The 15977-nt window shown below is 42.8% G+C and overlaps 3 protein-coding genes across 22 annotated transcripts in view; all 3 read left to right on the top strand.

Annotated features, from left to right (window-relative positions):
* LOC133583004 (protocadherin gamma-C5-like) overlaps nt 1–15977 on the top strand; it is a 212622-nt gene that overhangs the window by 137740 nt on the left and 58905 nt on the right. The gene's annotated exons all lie outside the window — the stretch shown is intronic.
* On the top strand, nt 1261–4110 carry LOC140677573 (protocadherin gamma-C5-like). The gene has a single exon (XM_072912389.1). The coding sequence runs from the start codon at nt 1594–1596 to the stop codon at nt 4108–4110; it is 2517 nt and encodes an 838-aa protein (XP_072768490.1). The 5' UTR covers nt 1261–1593.
* Nucleotides 5583–13403, top strand: LOC133583000 (uncharacterized). Its single transcript, XM_072912390.1, has 3 exons — nt 5583–8410; nt 8627–8712; nt 9574–13403. Exons 1-3 carry the CDS (start codon nt 5902–5904, stop codon nt 12109–12111), a joined length of 5133 nt encoding a protein of 1710 aa, XP_072768491.1. The 5' UTR covers nt 5583–5901; the 3' UTR covers nt 12112–13403.

The raw sequence follows: 15977 nt of genomic DNA on the forward strand, positions 1-15977 counted from the left end.
AGTTTATAGATAGTGACTTTGACCATTGTTCCAGTAGTTACCAATATTTAATTTCAATTGGTGTCATTGGACATTTTTCATATAGTACATTTACTAACATAACTGAGTAACACTGAGTAACTTAGTAAAAATGTGTAATTGGGAATTTCTATTTCAGAATTCCTGGAATTTGTACATATAAAACATCGGTCCCAACTAAGTTGGGTGTTTTGATGGTGGAATGGATTCAAAAGGGTTGAAAAATGTAGAAGGAAAAGTCCCCCAAAAAAGGGTGGAAATAGGACTTTGGAAAACCGGTAATTGTTGGAATTCCTGGAAATGTTTTAACCTGGAAAATGTTAGTTTGAATGTCCGGGATGAGTAGAGTCCGGGATGAGTAGTGTGTGTGGATGGATGGTGGAACGGTTTGAATCAGGTAAGAAATGCAGGAATTGGGACATGTTTGAAAATTGGCCCGTTCATTTTCAATGGGGAAAATATTCCGGAAAACCAGGAAATCCTGGTAATCTGGGATGTTTGGGAAAAGGAAAACAATTATGCTATCGATTCCTGGCAGGCCAAACATTTCCATTCTCGAACGGTTCAGATCAAATGAAAACTGGGGAAGCTGAAAGCTGGCAGAGTTTGTTGGAAGGAGAAGAATAATAAATAGATGATTGTTTTTGTGTAGAATCTTATATGTGTGAATACATTGGCATTCACACAACTAATAAAATATGTACAGTTTTCTATAATATGTAGTATTTTTTAGCAATTAAATATGGTACGCTGTAACTTTGCTGGCGAAAATATTTGGTACACCAAACAAAAAGGGTTGTGTAAAACAAGCCATTGTTTACATTTTCAACAATGTGTATGTAAAAATTATTATTTAATAGATTAGTTGTAGTTGGCAGTGGATTACAACTGCACTTTAAAATGTTTCTCAAATGCTTTCCTCTTGTGTACTTTAGCTTCAAACGGGTATTCAAAATATTAAGATGTGCAGTTCTACATGATTGTAAACAACAACCACAATAATACACGTAACTGACCCTGGACAATATTGTCTTTGCACTGATGTGAATTATTGGAATAGCAAGTTAACCTAATATTGTGGGTATGAATCACAATGATTTTATTAATTGTAATTATCATATTCTCAAAATAAAATATGTTAACGGTTTCCTATTTGAATCTGTATACTTGCTCTACAGTCACTGCAGATAAGCAGTGTGTGTGTGTGTGTGTGTGTGTGTGTGTGTGTGTGTGTGTGTGTGTGTGTGTGTGTGTGTGTGTGTGTGTGTGTGTGTGTGTGTGTGTGTGTGACAGTGCTGCTCAGAGTGCCTCTGATTGGCTGAGGGTGAAAGCTGCTGAGCACCAATAGCAGTCAGAGCCGTACAAAGAGATCTTCTCCCTCCCCCCATACTTAGCAACACAACCACAATGCTCAGTGTAGAGAGGAGAGAAGGTACATCAGTCATGTACTGCCAGGATTTCATTTATTTGGACTTATATTTTCGACTATGAACGGATATTTTTTTCACTCACCATGTCGCATGTTGGGAATATGGATTTTGTCTTCATGGTCTGTCTTCTTTTGGATTGGAATTGATGCATTTTAGAGGATCAAGGATGACAAAGACAATAGGATACAGAGACTGGAGATGGCAGGCTCTTTTGTGGCATCATGTCTTTCTCTTGTGGACTACAGTGGATGCACAGACTCGTTACAGCATCCCAGAGGAGCTCAAACGAGGTTCTGTGGTGGGGAATCTGGCCAAAGATCTGTCTTTGGGACTATCTGAGATATTTGAGCGCAAGCTGCGTGTCGCCTCTGAGGCTGGTAAGCAGTATTTCAGCGTGGATGCGGGGAAGGGCGAGCTGCTGGTCAATGACAGAATAGACAGAGAGGCTTTATGCGGACAAAGCGCCAGCTGTGTGCTCCCTCTGCAGGTCGTGGTGGAAAATCCGTTACAATTACATCGATTTGAAGTGGAAATAAAAGACGTCAATGACAATGCTCCTAGTTTTCTCAAAAATGAGCACCACATAGAAATAGCCGAATCCACTGTTGTAGGTGTGCATTTTCCCCTGGAGAGTGCAGAGGATCCTGATGTAGGAAGTAACACAGTAAGTACATATACACTCAGCAAAGACGAATGTTTTACATTAAAAGTGAGAGAAATTGAAAATGGAAGAAAAATGCCTGAACTGGTTTTAAATAAATCATTAGATCGTGAGAAAAAAGCTGTTCATAATTTGATTCTTACAGCTGTGGATGGTGGAAATCCAGTCAAATCTGGAACATCAAAAATAACCGTAATTGTTCTCGATATTAATGACAATGTTCCTTCATTTGAATATAAATTATATAAAATATCTGTTCAAGAAAACAGCCCAAATGGCTCTTTTATTATTACAACAAAGGCAACAGACATAGACGACGGTCCAAATGGTGAAATAGAGTACTCTCTTGGAATACATACACCACCATCAGTGCAGGCATTATTTCATATAAACCCTGTTAGTGGAGATATGTTTTTAAAAAATAATTTAGACCATGAACAGCAGTCCACCTATGGAATTGACATTAGTGCAAAAGATAAAGGCTTCCCAATGTTGGAAGGTCGATGCCGTGTGCAGGTTGATGTATTAGATGTAAATGATAATGCTCCTGAAATTATTCTGACTTCTAAACCCAGTCCTGTATCAGAGGACTCTATTAGTGGGACTGTTGTAGCTTTGCTGAGTGTACGTGATCTTGACTCTGGCGAAAACAGTAAAGTGACTTTAGATCTTCCTAAAGGAAACCCTTTTACTCTTAAACCATCTTTTTCTAACAATTATGCGCTGGTCACCAGTGGTGCTTTAGACAGAGAGAGAGTGTCTGAGTACAAGATTGAGATAACAGCCACAGATTCAGGATCTCCTCCTCTCTCCAGTAAGAAAATGATATCTGTCAGCATCACTGATGTCAATGACAACCCTCCTGTATTCTCTCAGAGCTCTTATAATGTTTATCTAAAAGAGAACGGAGTAGCAGGTTCTATACTGTACTCGGTGTCTGCATGTGACCTGGATGCTGGCGAAAACGCCAAAGTGTCTTACTCTATCGTGGACTCTAAAGTGCACGACGTGTCCGTGTCGTCTTACGTTTACATGAACTCAGAGAACGGCAGCATCTACAGCATGCACTCCTTTGACTACGAGAAAGTCAAAGTGTTCCACATTCAGGTTCAGGCAAAGGACCAGGGCTCTCCGTCTCTCAGCACCAACGCCACCGTCCATGTTTTCATCCTGGACCAGAACGACAACGCCCCCGCTGTTATTTACCCTTCCCCCCACGCTGCCTCCCACCTCAGGGTGCCCCGCACGGCCAAGGCGGGCCACCTGGTCACCAAGGTGACGGCTGTGGACGCGGACTCGGGCCACAACGCCTGGATCTCGTACAAAGTGTCTGAGGCCACAGACGCCTCTTTGTTCACGGTCAGTGTGTACACAGGGGAGGTGAGGACTAAACGCGCTGTGTCCGAGCACGACGACTCCTCTCAGAGGCTGCTGGTAGAGGTCCAGGACGACGGGGAACCGGTCCAGTCGGCCACCGTCACGCTGTCCATCCTGCTGGAGGACGCTGTGAGCGAGCCCATGTTGGAGCTGAGACACAAGGTGTCCGAGCCCAGTAAGACAAGCGGCACAATCACGCTTTATTTGATCGTGTCTCTGGCCTCGGTGTCCGTGCTGTCTCTGGTGACTTTGCTGGTCTTAGCGGTGAAATGCTTGAGGAGCAGCGGAAGCGACGCTAGTTGCTGCATGAGACGGACACACTGTGATGAGGACAAGAAGCCCAACAGAAACCTGCACATTCAGCTCAACAGTGATGGACCTATCAAGTACGTGGAGGTTCTGGGAGGAGACGTCATGTCTCAGAGTCACTCCTTCAGGTCGTGCATGTCTCCAATGTCAGAGTACAGCGATTTCACTTTGGTGAAGCCCAGCAGCACCACTGACTTTAAGGAGGTCATCAGCGTCCTGGACGCCTCTTTACCTGACAGCACCTGGACCTTTGAGAGCCAGCAGGTGAGTAGAGAATTTCACAGGAAATGGCTACATTTTGACTACACTTTTTAAACCCAGAAAAAAGACAACTAAACTATTTCTCCAAGCATTAATGAAAACCTAGTTTTCTTTTAATTGGAACTTTCAAATAATAGTTAATTTCCATGTTAATTAGCTTTTCTTTTTTTTTTGAGTACAGTCCATGTTCATTCATTAATGTACTTCATTTTTATAACGCAGTTGACACAATTTATGTTGTGTCATGCAGTGGTTGATTTCAGGTCCATTCTCAGGTAGCAGTTTCAGCTACAAGTTTATAGATAGTGACTTTGACCATTAATGAATTTCAATTGGTGTCATTGGACATTTTTCATATAATACATTTACTAACATAACTGAGTAACACTGAGTAACATAGTAAAAATTTGTAAATGGGAATTTCTATTTCAGAATTCCTGGAATTTGTACATAAAAAACATTGGTCCCAACTAAGTTGGGTGTTTTGATGGTGGAATGGATTCAAAAGGGTTGAAAAATGTAGAAGGAAAAGTCCCCCAAAAAAGGGTGGAAATAGGACTTTGGAAAACCGGTAATTGTTGGAATTCCTGGAAATGTTTTAACTTGGAAAATGTTAGTTGAATGTTCAGGATGAGTAGTGTGTGTGGATGGTGGAACGGTTTGAATTAGGAGAGAAATGTGGGAATTGGGCCATGTTTGAAAATTGGCTTGTTCATTTTCAATGGGGAAAATGTCTCAGAAAACCGGGAAGTTCTGTTAATCTGGGATGTTTGTGAAAATGAAAGCTACTAAGCTATCGATTGCCAGCCAAGCCTAACATTTCCATTCTCGAACGGTTCAGATCAAATGAAAACTGGGGAAGCTGCAAGCTGGCAGAGTTTGTTGGAAGGAGAAGAAGAATAAATAGATGATTGTTTTTGTGTAGAATCTTATATGTGTGAATACATTGGCATTCACACAACTAATAAAATATGTACAGTTTTCTATAATATGTAGTATTTTTTATCAATTATAGTACGCTGTAACTTTGCTGGCGAAAATATTCGGTACACCAAACAAAAAGGGTTGTGTAAAACAAGCCATTGTTTACATTTTCAACAATGTGTATGTAAAAATTATTATTTAATAGATTAGTTGTAGTTGTCAGTGGATTACAAGTGCACTTCAAAATGTTTCTCAAATGCTTTCCTCTTGTGTACTTTAGCTTCAAACGGGTATTCAAAATATTAAGATGTGCAGTTCTACATGATTGTAAACAACAACCACAATAATACACATAACTGACCCTGGACAATATTTTCTTTGCACTGATGTGAATTATTGGAATAGCAAGTTAACCTAATATTGTGGGTATAAATCACAATGATTTTATTAATTGTAATTATCATATTCTCAAAATAAAATATGTTAACGGTTTCCATTTTAGTCTGTATACTTGCTCTACAGTCACTGCAGATAAGCAGTGTGTGTGTGTGTGTGTGTGTGTGTGTGTGTGTGTGTGTGTGTGTGTGTGTGTGTGTGTGTGTGTGTGTGTGTGTGTGTGTGTGTGTGTGTGTGTGACAGTGCTGCTCAGAGTGCCTCTGATTGGCTGAGGGTGAAAGCTGCTGAGCACCAATAGCAGTCAGAGCCGTACAAAGAGATCTTCTCCCTCCCCCCATACTTAGCAACACAACCACAATGCTCAGTGTAGAGAGGAGAGAAGGTACATCAGTCATGTACTGCCAGGATTTCATTTATTTGGACTTATATTTTCGACTATGAACGGATATTTTTTTCACTCACCATGTCGCATGTTGGGAATATGGATTTTGTCTTCATGGTCTGTCTTCTTTTGGATTGGAATTGATGCATTTTAGAGGATCAAGGATGACAAAGACAATAGGATACAGAGACTGGAGATGGCAGGCTCTTTTGTGGCATCACGTCTTTCTCTTGTGGACTACAGTGGATGCACAGACTCGTTACAGCATCCCAGAGGAGCTCAAACGAGGTTCTGTGGTGGGGAATCTGGCCAAAGATCTGTCTTTGGGACTATCTGAGATATTTGAGCGCAAGCTGCGTGTCGCCTCTGAGGCTGGTAAGCAGTATTTCAGCGTGGATGCGGGGAAGGGCGAGCTGCTGGTCAATGACAGAATAGACAGAGAGGCTTTATGCGGACAAAGCGCCAGCTGTGTGCTCCCTCTGCAGGTCGTGGTGGAAAATCCGTTACAATTACATCGATTTGAAGTGGAAATAAAAGACGTCAATGACAATGCTCCTAGTTTTCTCAAAAATGAGCACCACATAGAAATAGCCGAATCCACTGTTGTAGGTGTGCATTTTCCCCTGGAGAGTGCAGAGGATCCTGATGTAGGAAGTAACACAGTAAGGACATATACACTCAGCAAAGACGAATGTTTTACATTAAAAGTGAAAGAAATTGAAAATGGAAGAAAAATACCTGAACTGGTCTTAAATAAATCATTAGATCGTGAGAAGAAAGCTGTTCATAATTTGATTCTTACAGCTTTGGATGGTGGAAATCCGGTCAAATCTGGAACATCAAAAATAACCGTAATTGTTCTTGATAATAATGACAATGTTCCTTCATTTGAATATAAATTATATAAAATATCTGTTCAAGAAAACAGCCCAAATGGCTCTTTTATTATTAAAACAAAGGCAACAGACATAGACGATGGTCCAAATGGTGAAATAGAGTACTCTCTTGGAATACATACACCACCATCAGTGCAGGCATTATTTCATATAAACCCTATCAGCGGAGATATGTTTTTAAAAAATAATTTAGACCACGAACAGCAGTCCTCCTATCGAATTGACATTAGTGCAAAAGATAAAGGATTGCCAAAAATGGAGGGCCATTGCAGCGTGCAGGTTGATGTATTAGATGTAAATGATAACGCTCCTGAAATTATTCTGACTTCTAAACCCAGTCCTGTACCAGAGGACTCTATTAGTGGGACTGTTGTAGCTTTGCTGAGTGTACGTGATCTTGACTCTGGTGAAAACAGTAAAGTGACTTTAGATCTTCCTAAAGGAAACCCTTTTACTCTTAAACCATCTTTTTCTAACAACTATGCGCTGGTCACCAGTGGTGCTTTAGACAGAGAGAGAGTGTCTGAGTACAAGATTGAGATAACAGCCACTGATTCAGGATCTCCTCCTCTCTCCAGTAAGAAAATGATATCTGTCAGCATCACTGATGTCAATGACAACCCTCCTGTGTTCTCTCAGAGCTCTTATAATGTTTATCTAAAAGAGAACGGAGTAGCAGGTTCTATACTGTACTCGGTGTCTGCATGTGACCTGGATGCTGGCGAAAACGCCAAAGTGTCTTACTCTATCGTGGACTCTAAAGTGCACGACGTGTCCGTGTCGTCTTACGTTTACATGAACTCAGAGAACGGCAGCATCTACAGCATGCACTCCTTTGACTACGAGAAAGTCAAAGTGTTCCACATTCAGGTTCAGGCAAAGGACCAGGGCTCTCCGTCTCTCAGCACCAACGCCACCGTCCATGTTTTCATCCTGGACCAGAACGACAACGCCCCCGCTGTTATTTACCCTTCCCCCCACGCTGCCTCCCACCTGCGGGTGCCTCGCACGGCCAAGGCGGGCCACCTGGTCACCAAGGTGACGGCCGTGGACGCGGACTCGGGCCACAACGCCTGGATCTCGTACAAAGTGTCTGAGGCCACAGACGCCTCTTTGTTCACGGTCAGTGTGTACACAGGGGAGGTGAGGACTAAACGCGCTGTGTCCGAGCACGACGACTCCTCTCAGAGGCTGCTTGTAGAGGTCCAGGACGACGGGGAACCGGTCCAGTCGGCCACCGTCACGCTGTCCATCCTGCTGGAGGACGCTGTGAGCGAGCCCATGTTGGAGCTGAGACACAAGGTGTCCGAGCCCAGTAAGACAAGCGGCACAATCACGCTTTATTTGATCGTGTCTCTGGCCTCGGTGTCCGTGCTGTCTCTGGTGACTTTGCTGGTCTTAGCGGTGAAATGCTTGAGGAGCAGCGGAAGCGAGGCTAGTTGCTGCATGAGACGGACACACTGTGATGAGGACAAGAAGCCCAACAGAAACCTGCACATTCAGCTCAACAGTGATGGACCTATCAAGTACGTGGAGGTTCTGGGAGGAGACGTCATGTCTCAGAGTCACTCCTTCAGGTCGTGCATGTCTCCAATGTCAGAGTACAGCGATTTCACTTTGGTGAAGCCCAGCAGCACCACTGACTTTAAGGAGGTCATCAGCGTCCTGGACGCCTCTTTACCTGACAGCACCTGGACCTTTGAGAGCCAGCAGGTGAGCAGAGAATTTCACAGGAAATGTTTAAAATTTGACTCCAGTTTTTAAACCCAGAAAAAAGACAACCAAACTCTTTCTCCAAGCATTAAGAAAACAAATCTTAGCTTACCTTTAGTTGGAGCTTTCAAAATATAATTTAGTTACCTATTAGTAGGCATTTTTACTTTAGTACAGTCGATATTCATTCATAAATGTAACACACTGTGTAAATACAGTCAACACACTTTATGTTGTATAATGTTGTGGTTGATTTCAGATCCATTCTCAGGTAACATTTTCAGCACCAATTTGGTGGACAGAGACTTTGACCAATCGTCCATACTAACCATCATATTGTATAATGTTAAGTGGGTGTCCATGGACATTTTTATATAATAAATTGACTTATGTTTAGAAAAATACTTACATTGAATTAGAAAAAAAGTATTATGAAATATTTAGTAGCTATTGGCAATTATTTGTTATGTTCTACAGTACTCACTGGCCAAAATATTACATACACTTGTTGTGCAAAACAAGCCTCCATTCATTATGCTAATAGTACTTAATTGTGATAAATAGAACACCATATAATGGTTTTAGTTGGCAGTGGATACAACTGCACTGTGTGTTTCGTATATGCTTTCCTCTTATGTAGCTATAACAAGTATCCAAATGATTAGGAACCGCTAATGCAGTACAGTTCTACATATATATGTGAACGACTGCCACAATAATACACATTACTGACCCTAAAAAATGTTTTCTTTGTAGTAATGTGAATAATTGGAATATCAAGTGCACCTAATGTTGTGGGTAAATCACAATGTTTGTATTTATTGTAATGATCATAATAGCAAAACATAATGTGTAACTGTTTCCTATTTGAATCTGTACTTGCTCTACAATGAGTGCAGATCAGCAATGAGTGTGTGTGTGTGTGTGTGTGTGTGTGTGTAACAGTGCTGCTCAGAGTGTCTCTGATTGGCTGAGGGTGAAAGCTGCTGAGCACCAATAGCAGTCAGAGCCGTACAAAGAGATCTTCTCCCTCCCCCCATACTTAGCAACACAACCACAATGCTCAGTGTAGAGAGGAGAGAAGGTACATCAGTCATGTACTGCCAGAATTTCATTTATTTGGACTTATATTTTGGACTATGAACGGATATTGTTTTCCCTCACCATGTCGCATGTTGGATATATGGATTTTGTCTTCATGGTCAGTCTTCTTTTGGATTGGAATTGATGCATTTTAGAGGATCAAGGATGACAAAGACAATAGGATACAGAGACTGGAGATGGCAGGCTCTTTTGTGGCATCACGTCTTTCTCTTGTGGACTACAGTGGATGCACAGACTCGTTACAGCATCCCAGAGGAGCTCAAACAAGGTTCCGTGGTGGGAAATCTGGCCAAAGATCTGTCTTTGGGACTGTCTGAGATATTTGAGCGCAAGCTGCGTGTCGCCTCTGAGGCTGGTAAGCAGTATTTCAGCGTGGATGCGGGGAAGGGCGAGCTGCTGGTCAATGACAGAATAGACAGAGAGGCTTTATGCGGACAAAGCGCCAGCTGTGTGCTCCCTCTGCAGGTCGTGGTGGAAAATCCTCTGAATTTGCATCGAATTGAGGTAGAAATCAAAGACATTAACGACAATTCACCTCATTTTCTGACAGATGAAATTAATCTTAAAATACCAGAATTGGTTGCGGTTGGTACACGTTTTCCTTTGGAGAGTGCAGCGGATCCTGATGTTGGAGGAAATTCCTTAAGGAGTTACACAATATTAAAAAATGATTATTTTTCTTTGAAATTTAAAAACGAAAAAAATGGTCTTACAGCACCAGAGTTGGTGTTAGAAAAGTCTTTGGACAGAGAAAATATGTCCATCCATCAGCTGCTATTAACAGCACTGGATGGAGGAAACCCTGTTAAATCTGGAACATGTAAAATTATAATTCATGTACTTGATATTAACGACAATGTTCCTATATTTGATGAAAAAGAGTACAAATTTTCTTTGAAGGAAAACAGCACAAAAGGAACATTTGTATTGAAAGTTAAAGCTACAGATATTGATCATGGCGTTAACAGTGAAATTAAATATTCCTTCGGGTCTCGCACTGCAGAGGCTGTTTTATCAACATTTGAAATTGACGAACAAACAGGCCAAATAGTTTTAAAAGGAGAATTGGATTATGAAACATTCCCATCGTATCTGATTGACATTACTGCCAAAGACAAAGGTGTACCTGAAATGGAGGGTCACTGTCGCCTGCAGCTTAATATTGAAGACATCAATGATAATGCTCCTGAAATTATTTTGACATCCAAACCCAGTCCTGTAAGAGAAGATGCTCCGTCTGGCACAGTGGTGGCTTTGATTAGTGTTAAAGATATTGACTCTGGTAATAATAGCAAAGTAACACTGCAGCTACAAAAAGGCCTACCTTTTACTCTTAAACCATCTTTTTCTAACAATTATGCGCTGGTCACCAGTGGTGCATTAGACAGAGAGAGAGTGTCTGAGTACAAGATTGAGATAACAGCCACTGATTCAGGATCTCCTCCTCTCTCCAGTAAGAAAATGATATCTGTCAGCATCACTGATGTCAATGACAACCCTCCTGTATTCTCTCAGAGCTCTTATAATGTTTATCTAAAAGAGAACGGAGTAGCAGGTTCTATACTGTACTCGGTGTCTGCATGTGACCTGGATGCTGGCGAAAACGCCAAAGTGTCTTACTCTATCGTGGACTCTAAAGTGCACGACGTGTCCGTGTCGTCTTACGTTTACATGAACTCAGAGAACGGCAGCATCTACAGCATGCACTCCTTTGACTACGAGAAAGTCAAAGTGTTCCACATTCAGGTTCAGGCAAAGGACCAGGGCTCTCCGTCTCTCAGCACCAACGCCACCGTCCATGTTTTCATCCTGGACCAGAACGACAACGCCCCCGCTGTTATTTACCCTTCCCCCCACGCTGCCTCCCACCTGCGGGTGCCTCGCACGGCCAAGGCGGGCCACCTGGTCACCAAGGTAACGGCCGTGGATGCGGACTCGGGCCACAACGCCTGGATCTCGTACAAAGTGTCTGAGGCCACAGACGCCTCTTTGTTCACGGTCAGTGTGTACACAGGGGAGGTGAGGACTAAACGCGCTGTGTCCGAGCACGACGACTCCTCTCAGAGGCTGCTTGTAGAGGTCCAGGACGACGGGGAACCGGTCCAGTCGGCCACCGTCACGCTGTCCATCCTGCTGGAGGACGGTGTGAGCGAGCCCATGTTGGAGCTGAGACACAAGGTGTCCGAGCCCAGTAAGACAAGCGGCACAATCACGCTTTATTTGATTGTGTCTCTGGCCTCGGTGTCCGTGCTGTCTCTGGTGACTTTGCTGGTCTTAGCGGTGAAATGCTTGAGGAGCAGCGGAAGCGACGCTAGTTGCTGCATGAGACGGACACACTGTGATGAGGACAAGAAGCCCAACAGAAACCTGCACATTCAGCTCAACAGTGATGGACCTATCAAGTACGTGGAGGTTCTGGGAGGAGACGTCATGTCTCAGAGTCACTCCTTCAGGTCGTGCATGTCTCCAATGTCAGAGTACAGCGATTTCACTTTGGTGAAGCCCAGCAGCACCACTGACTTTAAGGAGGTCATCAGCGTCCTGGACGCCTCTTTACCTGACAGCACCTGGACCTTTGAGAGCCAGCAGGTGAGTAGAGAATTTCACAGGAAATGGCTAAATTGTGACTACAGTTTCTAAACCCAGAAAAAGATAACCAATATTTTTCTCCACGCATTGATAAGACACTAAATTATTTTAATAAATGCCTAGAAAAATGTAATTTGATTACATAATAATAAGCATTTTAAATGAGTGCAGTCCATGTTCATTCATAAATATAACCCATTGTTTAAACACAGTTGACACACTTTGTGTTGTTAAATGTCGTGGTGGATTTCAGGTCCATTCTCAGGTAGCAGTTTCAGCACCACCTTGGTGGACAGCGACATTGACCAATGTTCCATTAGTAACCAAAAAACAATGTTAATGGGTGTCAATGGACATTTTTCTATACAAGACATCTAATAAAATCATTGATTAATATTTACAAAAAAAGACTGTCATTTATTATATGTAGTAGCTATTGGTAATATGTTCTAAATTCACTGGCCAAAATATTACGTACACCTCACAATAAAGGTTGTGTATAACAAGCGTTTTATTTTTTTTATAATGCTTCATTATTTTAAATATTACCAAATATATTGTTTGTAGTTTTTAAAGGATTACAGCTGCACTGTAAAATATTTCTCATATGCTTTCTTCTCATGTAGCAATAACACATAAGCAAAATATTAGGAATCGCTAATGCAGTGCAGTTTTGTATGAAATTGAACAACAAACACAAAAATAGAAAAAACTGACCCTATTTTGTTTTTCCTTGTAGTGATGTGACTAATGGAAATAGCAAGAGCTTATAATGTTACGGGTATGAATAACAATGCATTTTTCATTGTATTGACCACAATCTATTAATGTGTCCTATTTGAATATGCTGCTTTAAAGAGAGTGTGGATCAGCAGTGTGTGTGTGTGCGCGCCCGTGTGTGTGTGTGTAACAGTGCTGCACAGAGTGCCTCTGATTGGCTGAGGGTGAAAGCTGCTGAGCACCAATAGCAGTCAGAGCCGTACAAAGAGATCTTCTCCCTCCCCCCATACTTAGCAACACAACCACAATGCTCAGTGTAGAGAGGAGAGAAGGTACATCAGTCATGTACTGCCAGGATTTCATTTATTTGGACTTATATTTTGGACTATGAACGGATATTGTTTTCACTCACCATGTCACATGTTGGGAATATGGATTTTGTCTTCATGGTCTGTCTTCTTTTGGATTGGAATTGATGCATTTTAGGGGATCAAGGATGACAAAGACAATAGGATACAGAGACTGGAGATGGCAGGCTCTTTTGTGGCATCACGTCTTTCTCTTGTGGACTACAGTGGATGCACAGACTCGTTACAGCATCCCAGAGGAGCTCAAACGAGGTTCTGTGGTGGGAAATCTGGCCAAAGATCTGTCTTTGGGACTGTCTGAGATATTTGAGCGCAAGCTGCGTGTCGCCTCTGAGGCTGGTAAGCAGTATTTCAGCGTGGATGCGGGGAAGGGCGAGCTGCTGGTCAATGACAGAATAGACAGAGAGGCTTTATGCGGACAAAGCGCCAGCTGTGTGCTCCCTCTGCAGGTCGTGGTGGAAAATCCTTTGAGATCACATCGAATTGAGGTAGAAATCAAAGACATTAACGACAATTCACCACAATTTCATACAAAAGAACTATCTTTAAATATTGCTGAATCTGCCGCTGTCGGGACTCGTTTCCTTTTGGAAAGTGCGGATGATTACGATGTTGGAAGTAATTCGGTAAAGACTTACACGTTGACTAAAAATGACTGCTTCACGTTGAAGATGAAGGAGGTTGAGGATGGTAAATTAGTGCCCGAGTTAGTGTTAGAAAAGCCTCTGGACAGAGAGAAGAAAGCATCTTATCAGCTCCTCTTGACTGCTTTAGACGGAGGGAATCCAGTCATGTCTGGCACTGCACAAATTAATGTTATAGTGCTTGATAACAACGATAATTTCCCAGTTTTTGACAAAAATGTATACAAAACCTCCTTGCAAGAGAATGTGGCAAAAAATACATTCGCACTTAAAATTACAGCGAATGATGCAGACGAAGGACCTAATGCAGAGGTAGAATATTTTTTTGGCACACGCACGCCTGATTCTGTCTTATCTGTATTTGAATTAAACTCAGAAACAGGTGAAATATTTTTAAAAGGAGAATTAAATTACGAAAAAGCTGCGTCTTACAAAATTGAAGTGATTGCTAAGGACAAAGGATTTCCTGTGATGGAAAGTCACTGTCGGGTGCAGATTGATGTTATTGATGTTAATGATAATGCTCCTGAAATTATCCTCACCTCAGAACCGCAGCCGGTCAGGGAGGATGCACCAAGAGGATCAGTTGTGGCTCTGCTAACATCACGTGATGCAGACTCTGCTAATAATAGCAAAGTAACTTTGCAGCTACCAAAAAGCTTACCTTTTACTCTTAAACCATCTTTTTCTAATAGTTATGAACTAGTAACCAGTGGTGCTTTAGACAGAGAGAGAGTGTCTGAGTACAAGATTGAGATAACAGCCACTGATTCAGGATCTCCTCCTCTCTCCAGTAAGAAAATGATATCTGTCAGCATCACTGATGTCAATGACAACCCTCCTGTATTCTCTCAGAGCTCTTATAATGTTTATCTAAAAGAGAACGGAGTAGCAGGTTCTATACTGTACTCGGTGTCTGCATGTGACCTGGATGCTGGCGAAAACGCCAAAGTGTCTTACTCTATCGTGGACTCTAAAGTGCACGACGTGTCCGTGTCGTCTTACGTTTACATGAACTCAGAGAACGGCAGCATCTACAGCATGCACTCCTTTGACTACGAGAAAGTCAAAGTGTTCCACATTCAGGTTCAGGCAAAGGACCAGGGCTCTCCGTCTCTCCGCACCAACGCCACCGTCCATGTTTTCATCCTGGACCAGAACGACAACGCCCCCGCTGTTATTTACCCTTCCCCCCACGCTGCCTCCCACCTGCGGGTGCCCCGCACGGCCAAGGCGGGCCACCTGGTCACCAAGGTGACGGCCGTGGACGCGGACTCGGGCCACAACGCCTGGATCTCGTACAAAGTGTCTGAGGCCACAGACGCCTCTTTGTTCACGGTCAGTGTGTACACAGGGGAGGTGAGGACTAAACGCGCTGTGTCCGAGCACGACGACTCCTCTCAGAGGCTGCTTGTAGAGGTCCAGGACGACGGGGAACCGGTCCAGTCGGCCACCGTCACGCTGTCCATCCTGCTGGAGGACGCTGTGAGCGAGCCCATGTTGGAGCTGAGACACAAGGTGTCCGAGCCCAGTAAGACAAGCGGCACAATCACGCTTTATTTGATCGTGTCTCTGGCCTCGGTGTCCGTGCTGTCTCTGGTGACTTTGCTGGTCTTAGCGGTGAAATGCTTGAGGAGCAGCGGAAGCGACGCTAGTTGCTGCATGAGACGGACACACTGTGATGAGGACAAGAAGCCCAACAGAAACCTGCACATTCAGCTCAACAGTGATGGACCTATCAAGTACGTGGAGGTTCTGGGAGGAGACGTCATGTCTCAGAGTCACTCCTTCAGGTCGTGCATGTCTCCAATGTCAGAGTACAGCGATTTCACTTTGGTGAAGCCCAGCAGCACCACTGACTTTAAGGAGGTCATCAGCGTCCTGGACGCCTCTTTACCTGACAGCACCTGGACCTTTGAGAGCCAGCAGGTGAGCAGTGAATTTTACAGGAAATGACAACAATTTGACTACAGTTACAACTTAGAAAAGAGACAACCAATCTCCTTTTCAGAGCATTAAAAGATTATAAAATACTTTTAGTTGGAACTTTTAAAAGTATAATTTAAGTACTTGTTAATTATCATTTTTATTTTAGTACGGTCCATGTTCATTCATAAATATAACTTACTGCAAAAATGCAGTCGACACACTTTGTGTTGTTCAAGGTCGTGTTTTATTTCAGGGC

The sequence above is a fragment of the Nerophis lumbriciformis genome, linkage group LG36 (assembly GCF_033978685.3).
Source record: "Nerophis lumbriciformis linkage group LG36, RoL_Nlum_v2.1, whole genome shotgun sequence".
Classification (NCBI taxonomy): domain Eukaryota; kingdom Metazoa; phylum Chordata; class Actinopteri; order Syngnathiformes; family Syngnathidae; genus Nerophis; species Nerophis lumbriciformis.

What these genes read in the sequence shown, in the direction of transcription:
- LOC140677573 (XM_072912389.1), top strand. Translation starts at nt 1,594, where the DNA reads ATGCATTTTAGAGGATCAAGGATGACAAAGACAATAGGATACAGAGAC.
- LOC133583000 (XM_072912390.1), top strand. Translation starts at nt 5,902, where the DNA reads ATGCATTTTAGAGGATCAAGGATGACAAAGACAATAGGATACAGAGAC. An exon ending in ATGTTTAAAATTTGACTCCA is followed by an intron (nt 8,411 to 8,626) that starts GTTTTTAAACCC and finishes GGTTGATTTCAG; the next exon opens with ATCCATTCTCAGGTAACATT. An exon ending in TAACCATCATATTGTATAAT is followed by an intron (nt 8,713 to 9,573) that starts GTTAAGTGGGTG and finishes CTTCATGGTCAG; the next exon opens with TCTTCTTTTGGATTGGAATT.